Raw genomic sequence first — 17,103 nt, 5'->3', positions numbered from 1 at the left:
AATAGGGTTTTTTTGTATATTAATTTTCAATAGTGTGGTTATTTAATAGTTGTTTAGTTTTATTGTATTTTAGATAACTTCATAACAACCTGCCTTTAGGATCAAACACTGGCTGAGAGTGCAGGATATAAATAGTTTTAAAAGATATTACTGGTTTTATTTGCTTGTATGGACTAAAAGCAGCTTACCAGGTTGGATCCTACCAGCTTTCCATTGGCAAAAGCTCATTATTCCATGTCTTTCCTTTCTCTCAGCACCACCACCACCAAAAAGGCTATGCCACGGATTAGGGGACCCTTACAAATAAAAAGCCACATAGGATGGGGTGACAGTGAAGGGGGGAACTGGGCAAGATCAACCCTCCTGCCTCTTGTGAAAGTGGAAAGGTGGTAGGATCCAACCCAACCCAGTAATCTTAAGAAAAATCAAACTTGTGAATCATTCCCATGTGGATGTAAAGTGCTGTGGCAGATGGTCTCAGACTGGAGACTTTAGCAGGAGGACCCTGGAGCCTTATTCTCTGTACTGTTGTAGCTATTTGCCACAAGGAGTTGTTGGTCTACTCTCTGCTGCACTTTAGCACCACCATGACAGATGGCCAGAAGGTGGTACTGCAGTTACTAGCAAAACAGAGATCAGGTGACACAAAAGACCAATAGGTTTCCACCAGTTCCTAGAAAGTTTCCAAATGTGGGCAGTTTGCCACTCAGATATAGGCAGAGTAGCTCTTGCACTGCTCATTCCTGCCGCCTTGTGACAACAAGAGGAGCCAAGAGCCTCCGCCTTTGCATAGACTTTCCCCAGATTGGGCAGCCGTTTCATCGTGTCACACCCCATCATCATAAAGTACCTACTTGAGCTTCAGCTCTCGGGTCTGCTCATTCTGTGCCTCTTCCAGATCCTGTCGCACTCTGATGTATTCATCGTGTTGGTCCTGGATCTCTGCCTTCACAGCCTGGAGCTTGGCGTAGAGCTACCATGGAGGGAAAAGATTGCTCGAATTAGGGAAATGGCCACTGAAAGGGGGAGATGGGAGGGAAACAAAACTCCAGGGGCCGGGGAGGGGGTCAGGCAAGGCATTTCCGATGTACAATTATAAATGTACTAGCAATTTGCCAATACTGCCCCCCCTTCCAATCCTTTTTCTCTTTCCCCCATCTTTCCAAAGTCTTTGCACACTCAAGAACAAGTGGGAGAGTTGGATTCTCCTAGGCACTTGCCTGTATTACATGACCCTTGTGCACCGATCATAGTGCCCTCAGATGGCAACTCAGCATCTTCATGCTAAACAGCCAAGCAGGTGAACTGTTTTCCTATGATACTGGGGTTTAATCTCGGTGGCATGAGAGGCCCCCAAAGAGAATCCTTGTCTGGGGCTCACAGTGACTCTCAATGAACCACCTTGTGGCCTGACCTTGAGTGGTTCCACAAAGCATACAGTGAAACACTCGCTGAGGGTACAAACTGAGGACAGAAGAGTCTTAGGCTGCTAACTCTTTGTCGTGAACTGTCATCCTGTGTCATTATGTGGCATGGAGACACTGAGAAGGTAGAAAAATAGCTGCCAAAAATTCTTTACTTCCTTTGCAGAGCAATGCTAAGCAGACTTAAAAGGTAAAGGTGAAGGTTTCCCTTGCTCGAAAGCCAGTCGAATCCGACTCTAGGGATGCGGTGCTCATCTCCCGTTTCCAAGCTGAAGAGCCAGCGCTGTCAAAAGACATTTCTGTGGTCATGTGGCCGGAATGACTAGATACCGAGGTGCATGGAACACTGTTACCTTCCCACCGAAGCAGTACCTATTTCTACTTGCAATTTCTTGCTTTTGAACTGCTAGGCTGGCAGAAGCTGGGACCAGAGTCAGGAGCTCATTCCGTCATGCGGCACTCGGGTCTCAAACTGCTGAACTACTCACCTTCCGGTCTGCAGTTCAGCGTCTTAACCTCTTGAGCCACCACAGGCTTACATCCTGCTAAATCCACTGCAGTCAATGGGCTTAGCAGGGTGTAACTCTGCACATATAACTCTCCATTCCCAGTACCTTCATCTTATATATTGTCTTTATGGATAGAGCTTTCTGTAGCAATTACATATAGGACTGGGGACACCAGGTGCAGTTCTCTCATGTTGTGTGTGTGTTACGTGCCATCAAGTTGCTTCCAACATATGGCGATGAATTAACGTTCTCCAAAATGTCCTGTCATTAACAGCCATGCTCAGGTCTTGCAAATTGAGGGCCCTGGCTTCATGTTGGGATCACCCAAAGTCTTCCTGTTCTGCCCTCCCTGTATTCCTGCAGCTGTCTCACCTTTTTCAGCTTCTTGGTTTTGATCTCCACTTCTTGCTGCAAGGAGGTAAATGTCTCCCGGAGCTCCATGGTCTCCTCATCCCGCAGCAGCATTTCCTGCTGCATCTCCCGCTCTCGCCGTTTCTGCATTACAGGAGGAAAGCATGCTTAAACTGTGGAGAGCAACATGCATAATCCAACAACTGCTGGCAGCCAGAGAATTAGGATTGCCTAATTTATCTTGCCATTCACAATCTGCTTCTCTGTTCCAAGAGCAGACTGGGGGGGGAATAGTTAACTGCATTTCCAAGAGGGTACCTGCTGTAACTGGGGGAGTATCTCCCTCGGGCGCTGGCTGGTTAGGGAGCAGCAAGAAGGTGCTGGCCCTGCTCCCGCCCAGCCCTTACCTGCTCTGCAATCTCCTGCCTCTTCAGCTCCAGCATCTTCTGTTGCTCATTCGTGTGGTCCATGATGTTCCTCCCACCAATCAGCAACTTGCTTTCCATTGCCTGCAGAAAGGAAGGAGAATGTGGCCAGTTACCACTAAGAGTCTCATCACTTTTCAAAGGCTGTGTGATTGCCCTAACAGTTAGTCAACTTTTGCTATGCTAAGGATGAATAAGACTTTTTTCTACAGTGGCATATGACAGGGCCAATGTATGATGCATGCCATACCCATGTTCGGGGCTGAGCTGCAATAATCTAGCTCGTATAATGAACATTAGCTGTGTTGACCAGTGGCTGTGGAGTCCCATGAACTGTTGAACTTCCTCCCACTACCCTTGCAGCAGCTGCTCTTTGTGCTGATTTCCAGGCCTGACTGCCACATACTGAGGGAGGTAGCATGAATACCAGTACAGTGTGCAAAATTCAGTGCAGATTGCTGCTGCATGCTCATTTGTGAGTTCTTGAAAACATGCCGTGGTACGCAACCCCCACTGTGGGAACTGCTTTTACACAATCACCTACTTTGACACCATGGAAGTCAGTACATGCAGAACCAGCCCTATCAAAGAGGGCTGAGAGGAAAAGCCCATGATTCAACTTGATCCCCAATAGCTAGGGGCTGGAAAAGTGCACTGGGGGGGGGAATAGCTCATGTCTGAATCCACACTGAGCAAAGAGTTGAAGAGAGGAGGGAAAAGGACTCCAGATTCACTACAAAGGGAGGGTAATCTTGCGGATAGGGATTATGAGACATTCCAAGAGGCAAGGAGTAGTTATTTCAGGCTGCGGATTTGGATGCATCAGAAGAAGCAACCAAGTTGAACCCCCAGCACAAGCTGACTTCTATACAAGCTCCACTGAAATGAACAGGATGTGTTCCCTAGCAATATTGTTCCTTATATTAATTAAGGGAGGACTGGGATACTGTTTGGATTTTCTAACTAAGGCACGAAAGCATTCCAAGCCAACTGTAGATTTATCTGTCTGTCTGTCTGTCTGTCTGTCTGTCTGTCTGTCTATCTATCTATCTATCTATCTATCTATCTATCTATCTATTTATTAAATTTATACCCCGCCCTACCCCAAAAAATAGGCTCAGGGCGGCTCACAACATAAAATCAGCATATAATAAAATCACGAAAACAATAATTAGCAATAGCAGATAATCAAGCCCATGTATTACCACATAATTACCCTATTATTATGGAAGGAATCAATTTTTACAATGCCTCCCCCGCTCCATTCACACATGCAGACTGGTAGGAAATAGGTTTGCTCCTGCTAAAAATACGGGTCTGATGGAACTCCACTTTCTCGGGGTATGTTTTTAAGAAGTACCACAGTAAGGTGACTTCTGGCATGTATCTTCATGCCATTTCTTTAAACATCCAGATCAACATCTAGTAGAGTTCTGCCCCCATCTCTTTTTCAGTGTTTAAGAGAACATTCTGAAGGTTCTTATTTGCAGAATGCTTTGCTGTTGGATAAATTAATCTGGAAACTTTCTCATAATCAAGGACACACCCAGTGTGGTGCAGGCACTAGCCTTGGACCTTGGAATCCTGAGTTCAAATCCCAGTATAGACCTGCCCTATCTGGAAAAAGAAAGCAATCTGCCTCATGGGCATTATAAGGGGGGAGGGGGAAGCAACTAAGGCTTAGAAAATGAGCCAGACAGGCAGTGTGTGATCGGAATGAATTGGGGCAGAACTGTAGCTCCACCGTTTCAACGACCAATGCAACAATCCCTGACAAGGAGCTACATGAACAGATGAAGCAAGAGGCGTAAACTGAAAGGAAGCATACTCAAGGCCTGACTGCACATCACAGGTAATTCTGTGATTGTGTTTCCGTGTGTGTGTGTGTGATACTGATTGCGGCTGCTCAGGACCACATAGGAGTCCCGGGGGGGGGGGGGGTAAACACACAGCAATTTTCAGTGGGAAAGAGGCATATGGGAAACAACAGTCTCCCCCCCACACACCAGTCTTCCCTTCTAAATCACAGCACTTGCAGCTGCAATCTGTAAAAAAAAGAAACATCTGGGAAAACAGTACCAAAACTACGCATACAATGTAGTTCTGCTCTTTGGTTAAAAGTCATGAAAATAAGAACCACAGAACAAGTTGTCTAGGGAGGGTTTTCCTTTTTCTTTTTGGAGTTTTTCAAGGAGGCCTTTGACCGGCAGCTGTCAGAAATGCTGGGATATCCTGCCTAAGGGCAGGGGGTTGATTAGAGTGTCTCATGGTGTCTGTTGTTTTGGGAGTGCCAGGTTCTACCTGGCAGCACTACTATGAAAAAGAATCAGTAAAACAGGAGAATCCCCTCCTCTGCTTTGGGCAAACCCAGCTGGTTTGTGGACCCTTTGGTGCTGGAGGTGTTGCAGACAATGTCCTCTTGTGTCTGTGTTCCCCCATGCTGTGCAGTTGATGCATCCCAGATGCGCTGGCGCAACACCAAGACCACTTCCTTCCGCACAGCTGCTGGAGTCCACAGCTGCTGCTGGATGCTGGACAGCTGCACTCCCAGCTCCAAAACCATCCTTCCTGTGCGCTTTGCAAACAGACAGCACTTCCCTACTCAAACCTTGGTATCTGCTACCTGGAAAGGAAGTGGGTAATGAGTGGAGGTTGGGGGCTTAACAGAGAAACTCTAAGCAGGTCTACTCAGAAACCTACTCAGCTTTATTCACTGGGGCTTACTCACAAGAAAGTGTTCTTAGGACTGCATTGTTAGGGAGAAGGTGGGTGGAGAAAATACTTCCAGTAGGCACTCCTGCCTGCAAATAGACCTGTAAGTGTTCACCATTGACTGATAGTCTGTGCTCCACGTATTTTTTTAAAAATACAAGCAATATAGCATTCAAGCAAATGTGCTCACTTTATTTAGATTTGACATTATATGAGCTGATGGGGGGCAGTTCACAAAGTTTTGTAAATTTTGCAAGCATCAAAGCAGGGTTGGGACAGATGGGAAAATCTGGAGCTACAAGGGCACAGGAACTCTGTCCTGTGCTTGCTGCTTGTTGGCTTTCAAATTGTCTTCCCATGCATGATCCTGCATTGAGCAGGGGGTTGGACTAGATGGCCTGTATGACCCCTTCCAGCTCTGTGGCTGTGTGGCCAGTTTGGTGTAGTGGTTAAGTGTGCGGATTCTAATCTGGGAGAACCGGGTTTGATTCCCCACTCCTCCACTTGCACCTGCTGATGTGACCTTGGGTCAGTCACAAGCTCTGGCACAGCTGTCCTTGAAAAAGAGCAGTTTGTGTCAGAGCTCTCTCAGCCCCACCTACCTCACAGGGTGTCTGTTGTGGGGAGGGGAAGGGAAAGGAGTTTGTAAGCCGCTCTGAGACACCTTTAGGTAGTGAAGGGTGGGGCATAAATCCAATCTCCTCCTCCTCCTTCTTCTTCTTCTATGATTCTATGACAAGGGCCATGGTTCAGTGGTAGAACATCTGCTTGGCATGCAGAAGTCCCCCCGTTCAATACCCGGCATCTCCAGTTAAAAGATCTGGCAGTAGGTGATGTGAAAGACCTCTGCTTGGGACCCTGGAGAGCTGCTGCCAGTCTGAGTAGATAATACTGACTTTGATGGACCAAGGGTCTGATTTAGTATTAAGTAGCTTCATGTGTTCAAGTTGCCTTTCTCCCAAGACGATCACAAGATCCTCTGTATGGGGTATGCCATAACATATCAGTGGAGATGTAGGACACAGACAGCTACACGGCTCTTAACTTAGGGGATTGGACATCCTGCTTCAATGCAGCACACACGAGCATTCCGGTTCAGCTGCAGCAGAACTGGGACCATCCCAACTGCACAAGGACAGGATCTGAGACTTGTACCTCTGCACTGTAGCAAGTGATTATGCGCCACATCACTCTGTGTAGTGTAGGTGTGGAGGGGGACAAAATGCCTTAGGCCAGCTTTGCGCAAACGCACACAGCTCAAGGGGACAGCAAGAACTGCCTGTCTTCATCTTTGACTTCCTGCTTTGAAGCAAGAGTATGGGGAGGGGGTCCTCTTTAAATAGCAGCAGCTTTTCCTTCAAGGGCATCCCTGCCTTCAAAGCAGGAAACCACCCATCAAAATGGCACAGGCTAAGCATACAGGACTTGTGTTTTAGAAGAAGAAGAAGAGATTGGATTTATACCCCGCCCTTCACTACCCAAAGGTGTCTCAGAGCGGTTTACAAACCTTTCCCTTCCCCTCCCCACAACAGACACCTTACAAACTTCTTTCCCTTCCCCTCCCCACAGCAGATGCCCTGTGAGATAGGTGGGGCTGAGAGAACTCTTGACAGAAACTGCTCTTTTTCAAAAACATCTCTTATCAGAACTAGGGCTTGCCCAAGGTCATCCAGCCAGGTGCAAGTGGAGGAGTGGGGAATCAAACCCGGTTCTCCCAGATTAGTGTCCGCACACTTAACCACTACACCAAACTGGCTCTCAAGCATATTCGTTGTTTATCCTTCCACTTAAGAGATGAAAATTGTTACTATTTTATTATTTTTCACTTATAGCACATGTACACATGGAAGCTGCCTTATATTGAATCAGACCATTGGTCTATCAAGGTCAGTGTTAGATTGGCATCAGCTCTCAGGGGTCTCAGGCACAGGACTTTCATATCACCTGCTGCCTGATCCTTTTAACCGGATATGCCAAGGATTGTCCCTGGCACCTTCTGCACACCAAGCAGATGCTCTGCCACCGACCCATAGCTCCTCCCTTTCTCAGTAGGACCTAAAGCAGATTACAGGTATGATTAAAACAAAAATCAGTCAGTAAGTAGATTGCAAAATATCATAACATTTGAATCTAACAGCAAAGTTTCCTAGTAAGACAAAAAAACATCCAGTTGGGCTGAACAACTTATGAAAATGTATCTGTTTAAGGCAACAGGACAATCACTGTAGGAAAAACATTATCTCTAACAAAAGTCACCTCCTGAGCTCAACTGTTACCCCCTAGCTAGAAACAGAAGATAAACAAGTTAGGTAAACCATAAGTAAGGTGATCATTTGCTTGTGACCTGTAATGCACTCTACATAGGTCTCCCCCGTGTCCAGTAACTTTATTTCATGTGTAGATTAATTCATAGTTAGATTGATGGTGAGGTGGAAGTTGTGGAAAGCCTGGTGAAATTTCCTGAGGGCTTCTTTGCCATGGGTCCAGGCAATAAAAATGCCATCAATTAATCTCAAGTAAAGGAGAGGTGCCAATGGGTAGGAGTTCAGAAAACGCTGTTCTAGATCTGCTGTGAAAATGTTGGCATACTGTGGAGCCATGTGGGTACCCAGGGCTGTGCCATTGGTTTGGAGGTATAAGGTCTCACCAAACCTGAAGTGGTTATGGGTGAGAAGAACCATGCAGAGTTCAGTGGCAAGATCTGCTGTGATGTGGACAGGGATGATGTTTTTAATGCCTTGTTGTAGTCCATTCTGATGGGGGATGTTGCTGTACCAAGACTGAACATCCATGGTGGCTAGAATGCTGATTTCTGGGAGATGGCCAATGAATTGCAGCCTCCTCAGGAAGCCTGTGGTAGACATAGCTGGGGGTATTGATAACGTATGATCTCAGGATGGAGTCCATATATCCTGATACCCCTACAGTGATGGTGCCTATGCTCGAGACAATGGGACGTCCAGGGTTGCCAGGTGTATGTTTCTTTGGCAGGAGGTAGAAAGTGCCCAGTCCAGGTTCTCTGGGTGTATCCATATAAATTTGCTCTAGTACGTATTCTGGGATTTTCTTCATGATTTTGTTAGGTTCTTGCTGGTATTCATGTATAGGGTCTGAGGCTAGCAGCTTGTAGAAACTGATGTTTGAGAGCTTTCACTCAGCTTCTCGTGTATAGTTTGTCTTGTCCATTATGACAACGGCTTCTCCCTTGTCAGCTTGCTTTATTATAATATCTGGATTGTTTCTCAGGATTGTTATGGCATCCTTCTCTGTGCGGCTGAGATTGGATCTTGAATGGTATTTTTAATTGATTATTTCAGCTTGGGCTTGGCGGCAGAAACATTCAATATATAGTCTCAGGGTGGTGCTGCAGCCTTTACGGGAAGTCCACATGAAGTCCCTCTTTCTGTAGTGTTGAGTGGGAGCAAATTGGTCACCCTTATACTGTTCATTGGTGGCAGGGTGAGGAGGCAGCTGTTCAGCAGAAGCTGTGAGGAGGCTGTCTGTCCAAGTGTGTTCCGTTCTGTGCTGTGGTGAAAGCAGGGGTCATTTCCTGCAGGAGCGCACAGGAGCAGAGCTCCGGCAGTAAAGAGTCCAGGGGGCGGGCACATGCAACAAGACCCACCCCCTGCTCCCAGCAGCCCTCAGTCAGAGCAAGAAGCAGCCAGGTAAGTTGCAGAGCCCCCTCGGTCCCCTGGTCCAAAACAGTCCAGTGGCACATTTAAGACCAAGTTTTATTCAGTACAAGCTCTCCTTCCTCTGTGAGGGCAGATCTGCACGCCCCCCCCCCCAAACAAGCTAGCAATCCAAAACAGTCCAGTGGGGCCTGAGTTGTGGGTGTTGCCTTCTGACACACTTCCGGTGATGTCAGGGTGTGTGGCATATGCTAATAAGTTATGCTAATGAGTTATGCCAATGAGCTCCTGCACCTCTTTTTCTACGAAATGACCCCTGGGTGAAAATAAATTCCTTCAAGCATAGATGGTGGAAGAAGGCCTCCAGGTCTCCAAAGAGCTGTATTGTCTGTGTAGGTTTAGAGGGGGGAAAGGATAATCCTCTTGAAAGGACAGATTCCTCTGCTAAGCTGAGGGAATGCTGGGAAAGGTTAACAATATTGTTGGTAGGATTGTTGTGACTAATTATGGCTTGTAAAAGGTTGGAAATCTTTTTGTCTTTCTGCTTTTGTAGAGAAGTTAACTGCATATTGTAGATGCCTTGTCCCTGTTGTGAAATTCCTCTGAAAAAGTTGCTTCTGTAGACAAGAGTCAAGTTCAGTGGCCCCTATTGCTTGGTACCCTGCAATAAATGGCTGAGGGATGGGGAAGGAGAGCGGATCTGCCTTTTCTCTCCGCCTGTCTGCAAGATGCTGCTTCACCCTGCAGGCTTTCTTCCCTCCATCCCACTGCTGAGCTTGGAGACTGCACCCAAGAGAGGTGTAAAACCGGGGTAGATGGGAATGCAAGCCATAAAGACTTGGGGGAGGGGGAAAAACTGGGTTACAGGGAGGCATCTGCCTCTGCCACTGTCCCCAGGGCCTCATTGGAGAGAGGGAATGTCACAATTCTCTATTTCTTGTTCCATGTACTTCATTCTATTTCTTTGCATGCACATGAAATTTTCCCTTTATGAACCAAATCCCTCCTCCCAATTCCCCCTCCCACAGCAGAGTTATCAGAACAATGCATTCGTGCTGAAAGAAAACAGCCGAGGCCAAGAAAGGAAGCACAGGCTGCACCACAAGGAAGAAGAAGAAAAGAAGAGCTGGTTTGTATATAGGGCTGCCAGGCCTCCAGTCCGGGTGGGGTTCCCCCACTTTTGCAGGCCCCTTTCCGCTGCCGGCCAGCTGGCCAGCAGGGGGAAATCTCGCCCGCAAATGCCCCTGAATGCGATGTCATTACATCACTTGGAAGTGACATCATCATGTTACTGACGCTGGGGTAACACTCTAGTTTTTGGGCAGAACTCCATGATAAAATTCGGCTAACCATAGAGTTTTGCCCAAAAACGAGAGTATCACCCCCTCAACGTCAGCAACGTGATGACGTCACTTCCAGGGGACATCATTGTGGCATGTGCACTTGGCACGCACACCAGAAGATCCCGGAAAGGATCCTGCAGCCCCCACAGGCAGCCAGTAGGACCTGGGAACCCTATTTTTATACCCTGCTTTTCTTTACCCTAGTAGTAGTAGAAGAAGAAGAAGAGATTGGATTTATACCCCACCCTTCACTACCAGAAGGTGTCTCAGAGTGGCTTACAAACTCCTTTCCCTTCCCCTCCCCACAACAGACACCCTGTGAGGGAGGTGGGGCTGAGAGAGCTCTTGACAGAAACTGCTCTTTTTCAAGAAGCCAATTGGACGTAGATCGCAGCTGCAGCCATCACACAGCCGCGTGCCGGGAAAAGGTCTCGCCGGAAGGAGTCACTGTGAATAAGAGCTGTGCTGAAAAAACGCCATGCCAGGAGGTGAAGTGCCCACCATGAAGGAGCCAGGAGAAGAAAGAGAGAGCCCTGCTGCCTGGGTGCTGGTAGGCTGTCACCTTCCCCTGTATAATTGTGGTCCTAGATAGGTATAACTAATTACATGTAAACCGCTCCGAGCCTAAGGGAAGGAGCAGTATAGAAGTCGAACAAACAAACAAATAAATAAGAACAGCTCTTATCAGAACTACGGCTTGCCCAAGGTCATCCAGCCAGGTGCAAGTGGAGGAGTGGGGAATCAAACCCGGTTCTCCCAGATTAGAGTCTGCGCACTTAACCACTGCACCAAACTGGCTCTAGTAAAAGGTAAAAGTTTCCCTTGCTCGAAAGTCAGTCGAATCCGATTCCAGGCGGCGATGCTCATCTCCGTTTCCAAGCCGAAGAGCCAGCACTGTCCAAAGACTTTTCCATGGTCATGTGGCCAGCATGACAAAATGCCGAGGTACATGGAATGCTGTTACCTTCCCACTGAAGCGGTACCTATTTATCTACTTGCAGTTTCTTGCTTTCGAACTGCTAGGTTGGCAGGAGCTGAGGCCAGAGACAGGAGCTCATTCTGTCACACGGCACTAGGGTCCCGAACTGCCAAGCTACCGACCTTCTGGTAGCTCAGCATCTTAACCTCTGAGCCACTGCAGCCCCTTTCTTTACCCTAAGAAGTCTCAAAGCAGCTTACAATCATCTTCCCTTCTTCTCCTCACAACAGGCACCTTGTGAGGTAGGTGGGGCTGAGAGAGTTCTGAGAGAACTGTGACTGGCCCAAGATCACTCAGCAAACCCAGCTCTCCAGATTAGAGTCCGCCGCTCATAACCACTACATCAACTGGGTCTACAGGAAGAACAAGCTGGGGAGATGGCAGGCCATCTGCCTGGCACGCAGAAGGTCCCAGGTTCAATCCTTAGCATCTCCAGTTAAAAAGAACCAAGCAGTAAGTGCTCTGAAAGCCCTCTGTCTGAGACCCTGGAGAGCCACGGCCATTCTAAGTAGACAATACTGACCTTGATGGGTTTATAATCTGATTCTGTGTAAGGCAGCTTCATGTGTGGCAGAGCATGAGAAGACTGGGGCCTAAACTCCAGAGCAGCCTTCTCTCAGAATACACATTTGTAGGGTCACCAACCTCCAGGTGGTACCTGGAGATCTCCTAGAATTACAACTAATCGCCAGACTACAAAGATCTATTTCCCTGGAGAAAAGGCTGCTTTGGAGAGTGGACTCTATGGATTTATAGTCTGTGGATGTTCCTCCTCTCCTTAAACCCGTCTCCCCAACCTCCAACCTCTAATCACCAGGAATTTCCCAAACCTGGAGGTAGCATAGCAACTCTACATATTTGGAAGTTCCCTATTTACACCAGGCAAAGTGGAAAAAGCAGCAACGAGCTAGGCAGTGGCACAAGTTGGTTCCTCTTGCTGAGCAACTTAGCCCTTAATGCAGTTAGCTGGGAGGGCCCCGTTTAAGTGAATCATAAGAAGTGGCCTTAGATTGGGTCAGATCATGCACTCTACTCTGATTAGCAGTAGGTGATTACGGGGTACCAGGGAACATGGAGGTCTCCACATCAAGCCAAAAAAATGTCTCCCTGGACTGTTGAATGTTGGAGAAACAATGTGGGGGCGGTTAAGGCTGAAGCCCCTTCCTCAAGTGCACCCAAATCAAATTGAGCATTGCTTACAAGGGAATTGAGAACACATGATTCATGCCTGTTACACAGGGTGAGGACCTCAGATCCAATCTCTGTACTCTGTAACATGTGACGCAACTTTAAGTAGATATGGCGAACACTGGAAGTGAATTTCTGCATGCAAAGCAGATACTCTACCACTGAACCGTGGCCTCTACAAAAAGCAGTTTGTTTGGCCATAAAATATGTCTATGGGATCATGGAGCCCAGAAAAGTAGCTAGGCTGCGGGCTAATTATACGGCTCACAAGAAAACTGTGGTGGATTATAAATGCTGAGCACGGAAAGAGCCAGACAGCCCTTCCGGGAGACTCCACCAATCACCACTTTAAAATTAATCTTCCAAAGGCAGCAGCAACCAGCCGGGCAGATACAAATGGCAGCCTTAACTGCCTGAGCATCAGAGGCCACGGAAGGCCAGAGAAGAGAAATATTCTGCAGAGAAAGGTCAACTCACAAGCAGAGTGGGGACAGTTTCTCAAGCCCTGTAGGTTACCATACTTGGAAAGAAGGGAGGCACCATTTAAGAACCATTGCTTGAAATGGCCATCTTCTACTCTGGAAACCCTCCCACACAATCTCAGAAGTATGAGATTTCCCTGTGCGGGGGGGGGGGGGTGAGCACTCTGCACATGAACAATGGAGCTCTTTTCTTTTCAGCTATGTTGTATAACCCAAAGAGTGGAACCATGGTATGGAAAAAAGGAACTAGGCATAAAACTTAGCTCACATTAGACTATCTCAGGGGCCTCCGACCTTTATCAGCCTGTGGACACCTTAGGAGTTCTGACACAGGACAGTGAACACAAGTACACAATGTCTACTGCAGGAGGCAGAGCTGCACATTATTCTAATCTGCACAGCCAAGCGGATCTCCAGTGGCCAATCAGAAGCACTGCTGGGCAAAAGCCTCACCTGGTCCCTCCCACTTTCTGAAAACACTTGGCGGACACCATGATGCCCATGGGCACCACACTGGGGACCTCTGGATTAACTCCTGGGCTGGGACCCTCAGGTGGAACCCCTTTAGAACTCCCCCCCCCCCTTTTGCTGCCTGCTCCTAGTGTGCTTGTGTGGAGAACAAGCATGGCATTGCTCTTTCTTCTCCTTGCATGCCCTCTGGAGAGTGGGCAAGGAAATCACTATTTGCAAACCCATCAGAGTTTAATATTTTCTCCTGAGGAACATGAACCTCATACTGTATGCACACGTGCTGCCTGGTCCATCCACTCATCAACATTTCTGTAGAAAACAGCCCTGACCTGGATAGCCCAGGCAAGCCCGATCTCATCAGATCTCAGAAGCTAAGCAGAGTCGTCTCTGGCAAGCACTTGGATGGGCGACCTCCTTGGAATACCAGCAGTCGGGAGGCGGGGGCAGGCTTTATTCAGTCACCTCTCTGAATATCCTCCAGGCCCCCAGTAGGGGTCAGTCATCAGAAGTCACCATTACTTCCAGGTACATACACACTCACACGCACATGCACATATGAAAAATACCAAAACAAATCTATAGAAAATACAATGTGGTGCTGACAATAATGTGGAGGAAAACAGAGCCAAGCCATGCCCTCTGTACCATAGAGGCACACTGCCAACAACAAGGGGCCTTCACACAGTCAAGGATCAGGGGCTGTTGTGGCCATCCCAGGTTGCCTGTGAAAACAAATCCTCCTCTATAGGAGCAAGTTGTTCCAAGGAAATGTATTTTCTTGTTGACTCCACGCAGGCTCAAGAGTACATATGAAGCTGCTTCAGGGAAAGTACACCAAATGTATATAGTTCTGAGATGCTGCCAATTAAAATAGTAAATCAATCTCTGAAAGAGCCAGCATAGTGTAGTGGTTAAGTGCCCAGACTCTAATCTGGGAGAACCGGGTTTGATTCCCCACTCCTCCACTTGCACCTGGCTGGATGACCTTGGGCAAGCCATAGTTCTGATAAGAGCTGTCCTTGAAAAAGAGCAGCTTCTGTCAGAGTTCTCTCAGCCCCACCTACCTCACAGGGTGTCTGTTGTGGGGAGGGGAAGGGAAAGGAGTTTGTAAACTGCCCTGAGACTCCTTTGGGTAGTGAAGGGCAGGGTATAAATCCAATCTCTTCTTCTTCTTCTTTTCTTGAAGTACTGAAGAAGAAGGGCGGTAATTGCCCCTTTGGAGAAGAAGGCCTCTTTGCTAAAGGGTTGCAGGCCTCTAACTTACCATTTCTGGTCAAAATAAGAATATTAGAAGCCCACTGGATTAGACCAGTGGTCCATCTAGTTTCATATCAAGAGTGCACAGAGAGCTATCAACGGAGCATAGAGAACAAGACCCCTCCGATGTTGCTGTCTAGCATTAATTTTCAGAGGTTCCGTTTAGTCACCATGGCTTGTAGCCACTGATGGACCTCTCCTCCATAAATCTGTCTAATCCCCCTTTAATTTATTTATTTATCTATCAGATTTATACCCACCCTCCCAGCCAAAGCCTGCTCAGGGCAGCTTACATAAATAACAGTAATGAACAATCCTAAAACCTTCTAAAAACAGTCCAATATTATAAAGTGTTAGTAGATATTAGATCTAATAGTAATAATGTTGTTTAGCTTATGGCCATCATTATATCCACTGGCGGTGAATTCCACAGTTTAATTACTCATTGAGTAAATAAGGTAACTGAGTGGGTGGTGGCAGAGCAAGGTTTCCTGGATGACACATCTGCCCTTGGACTTTGATCTGGCATCGCGTGGTCTTTTGGACAGCGACAGCATTTGTGCCACTGGTGGGCACTCTTTGTCATCAGGAAGATGGAGGCAAAGCTTCTGTTAAACTTTTCAGCAACTTTTGATACGATGGATCTTTCAGTCCTTTTGTGCCCCTTAAAGACTGAGATGGGTTTGACAGGTGTGATGCTCCAGTGGTTTCAGTCTTTTCTCTCTCACTGCACTCTGAGAGTGACTTTTGGAGCCACTGAGCTTGGGTCCCTTGGGTACTGACATGTTGGGCGCCTCACAGCCTAATCCTCACACCAGTGCCACTTAATATTGATGTTGGGCTATTCAGTGAGATTGCCAGTAACTTTGGGATAGGGTGTCGTCAGTACATTGATAACAACTAGCTCTGAATTACTTTAAGCCACTGTCTTTGACTAGGCTGTTGCCTGGGTGATGGGGTCAAGTGGCTATGGGGTGGGGGTGGGGGACAAGCTGAAACTGAATCCAGGCAAGACAGAGGTGATGCTGGCTGGGAAGAATGACAGGCTAGAAGGATCAAGATGGCTAGCTGTGTTTATCTGTCTGTAGCAGTAGAAAAGAGTAAGAGTCCACTAGCACCTTAAAGACTAACAAAATTTGTGGCAGGGGATGAGCTCTTGTGAGTCACTGCTCACTTCTTCAGATTCTAGCTGTATCTGAAGAAGTGAGCAGTGATTCATGAAAGCTCATACCCTACCTCAAACTTTGTTAGTCTCTAAGGTGCTACTAGGCTAGAAGGAGTAGTTCTGCCAACAATGCATGGGGTAGCCCTGACATTGGTAGATCATGTAAAAAGTTTTTGTTGATGGAGAAAAAGATTCATAATGTTTTGAAGACTGCCTTCTTTCATTTACATCTGGTCTGTAACTTGATTCCCTACTTGGATTCAGTCAAACTAGTCACGCTTTGATCACTGTAACCTCAAAACTAGGTTACCACAGCATGCTCTGTGTAGGCCTACCAAAGACAATTAAGCTTGTTCAGAATGGAGCAGCCTCCCTTTTGACTGTCACTTTCCTCATGTTATCGCAATCCTAGAACACCAGCATTGGTTGGCTATTTGTTTCTGGGCTCAATTTAAGGTGTTAGCTTAACCTTCAAAGCCATAGACAACACCTGGGTCTTCCTCTTTTCTGACTTGTTGTCTTCACAAAAATGTCTATGAGTCGCTCTCCTGCTTCATTTCATGCTCGTAGCGCAAAATTTCTGACAGTATTTGATTCTACTTTAAGAACATAAGAACATAAGAGACGCCAATGTTGGATCAGGCCAAAGGCCCATCCAGTCCAACACTCTGTGTCACACAATGGCCAGAAATACCAGTGCCATCAGGAGGTCCACCAGTGGGGCCAGGACATTAGAAGCCCTCCCACTGTTGACCCCCCCCAAGCACCAAGAAGACAGAGCATCACTTCCCCAGAGTCCCTATCTATACCTTCTGGCTAATAGCCACTGATGGACCTCTTGTTATGTATTGACTTGAATGTAAATACTGACATGCGAATCGCCTCATTGAAACTTAATGTTAAGCTTCAGCCTGGGCTAGGATCCTAATGTAACCAATAGGAGTCCTAGCCCAGGGAGTGTCTACCAATCACGCTGCAAAGCGGGACCGCTTGTGATTGGGTATTGTATCTTCAACCTCATAGGTTGTTATCTGTACAGGGGGTGTGGCTACAGTAGCCGGGAGTGTTTAAATATCGACAAGCCAGTGTAAATACTTTGATGGGTTCTGGCTGGCGATTGTTGTACCGTAACGGAGAAGTAACTGAGCTGAAGAATAAACCGCAT

At 47.2% G+C, this 17,103-nt stretch overlaps 1 protein-coding gene across 1 annotated transcript in view; it reads right to left on the bottom strand.

Moving 5' to 3' along the window:
• The window catches only part of KIF3C (kinesin family member 3C), a 64,227-nt gene that overhangs the window by 5,352 nt on the left and 41,772 nt on the right, over positions 1-17,103 (bottom strand). The window contains exons 2-4 of the mRNA XM_015415162.1: positions 2,692-2,793; positions 2,306-2,428; positions 855-973 (exon numbers count right to left, since the gene is read on the bottom strand). Of these exons, the coding sequence (XP_015270648.1) occupies positions 855-973; positions 2,306-2,428; positions 2,692-2,793 (344 nt within the window). The remainder of the gene's footprint in view (positions 1-854; positions 974-2,305; positions 2,429-2,691; positions 2,794-17,103) is intronic.

The sequence above is a fragment of the Gekko japonicus genome, unplaced genomic scaffold (assembly GCF_001447785.1).
Source record: "Gekko japonicus isolate JY-2015 unplaced genomic scaffold, Gekko_japonicus_V1.1 scaffold63, whole genome shotgun sequence".
Classification (NCBI taxonomy): Eukaryota; Metazoa; Chordata; class Lepidosauria; order Squamata; family Gekkonidae; genus Gekko; species Gekko japonicus.
The sequence above is the reverse complement of the archived record's forward strand: the minus strand, read 5'-3'. Positions and strand labels throughout refer to the sequence as shown.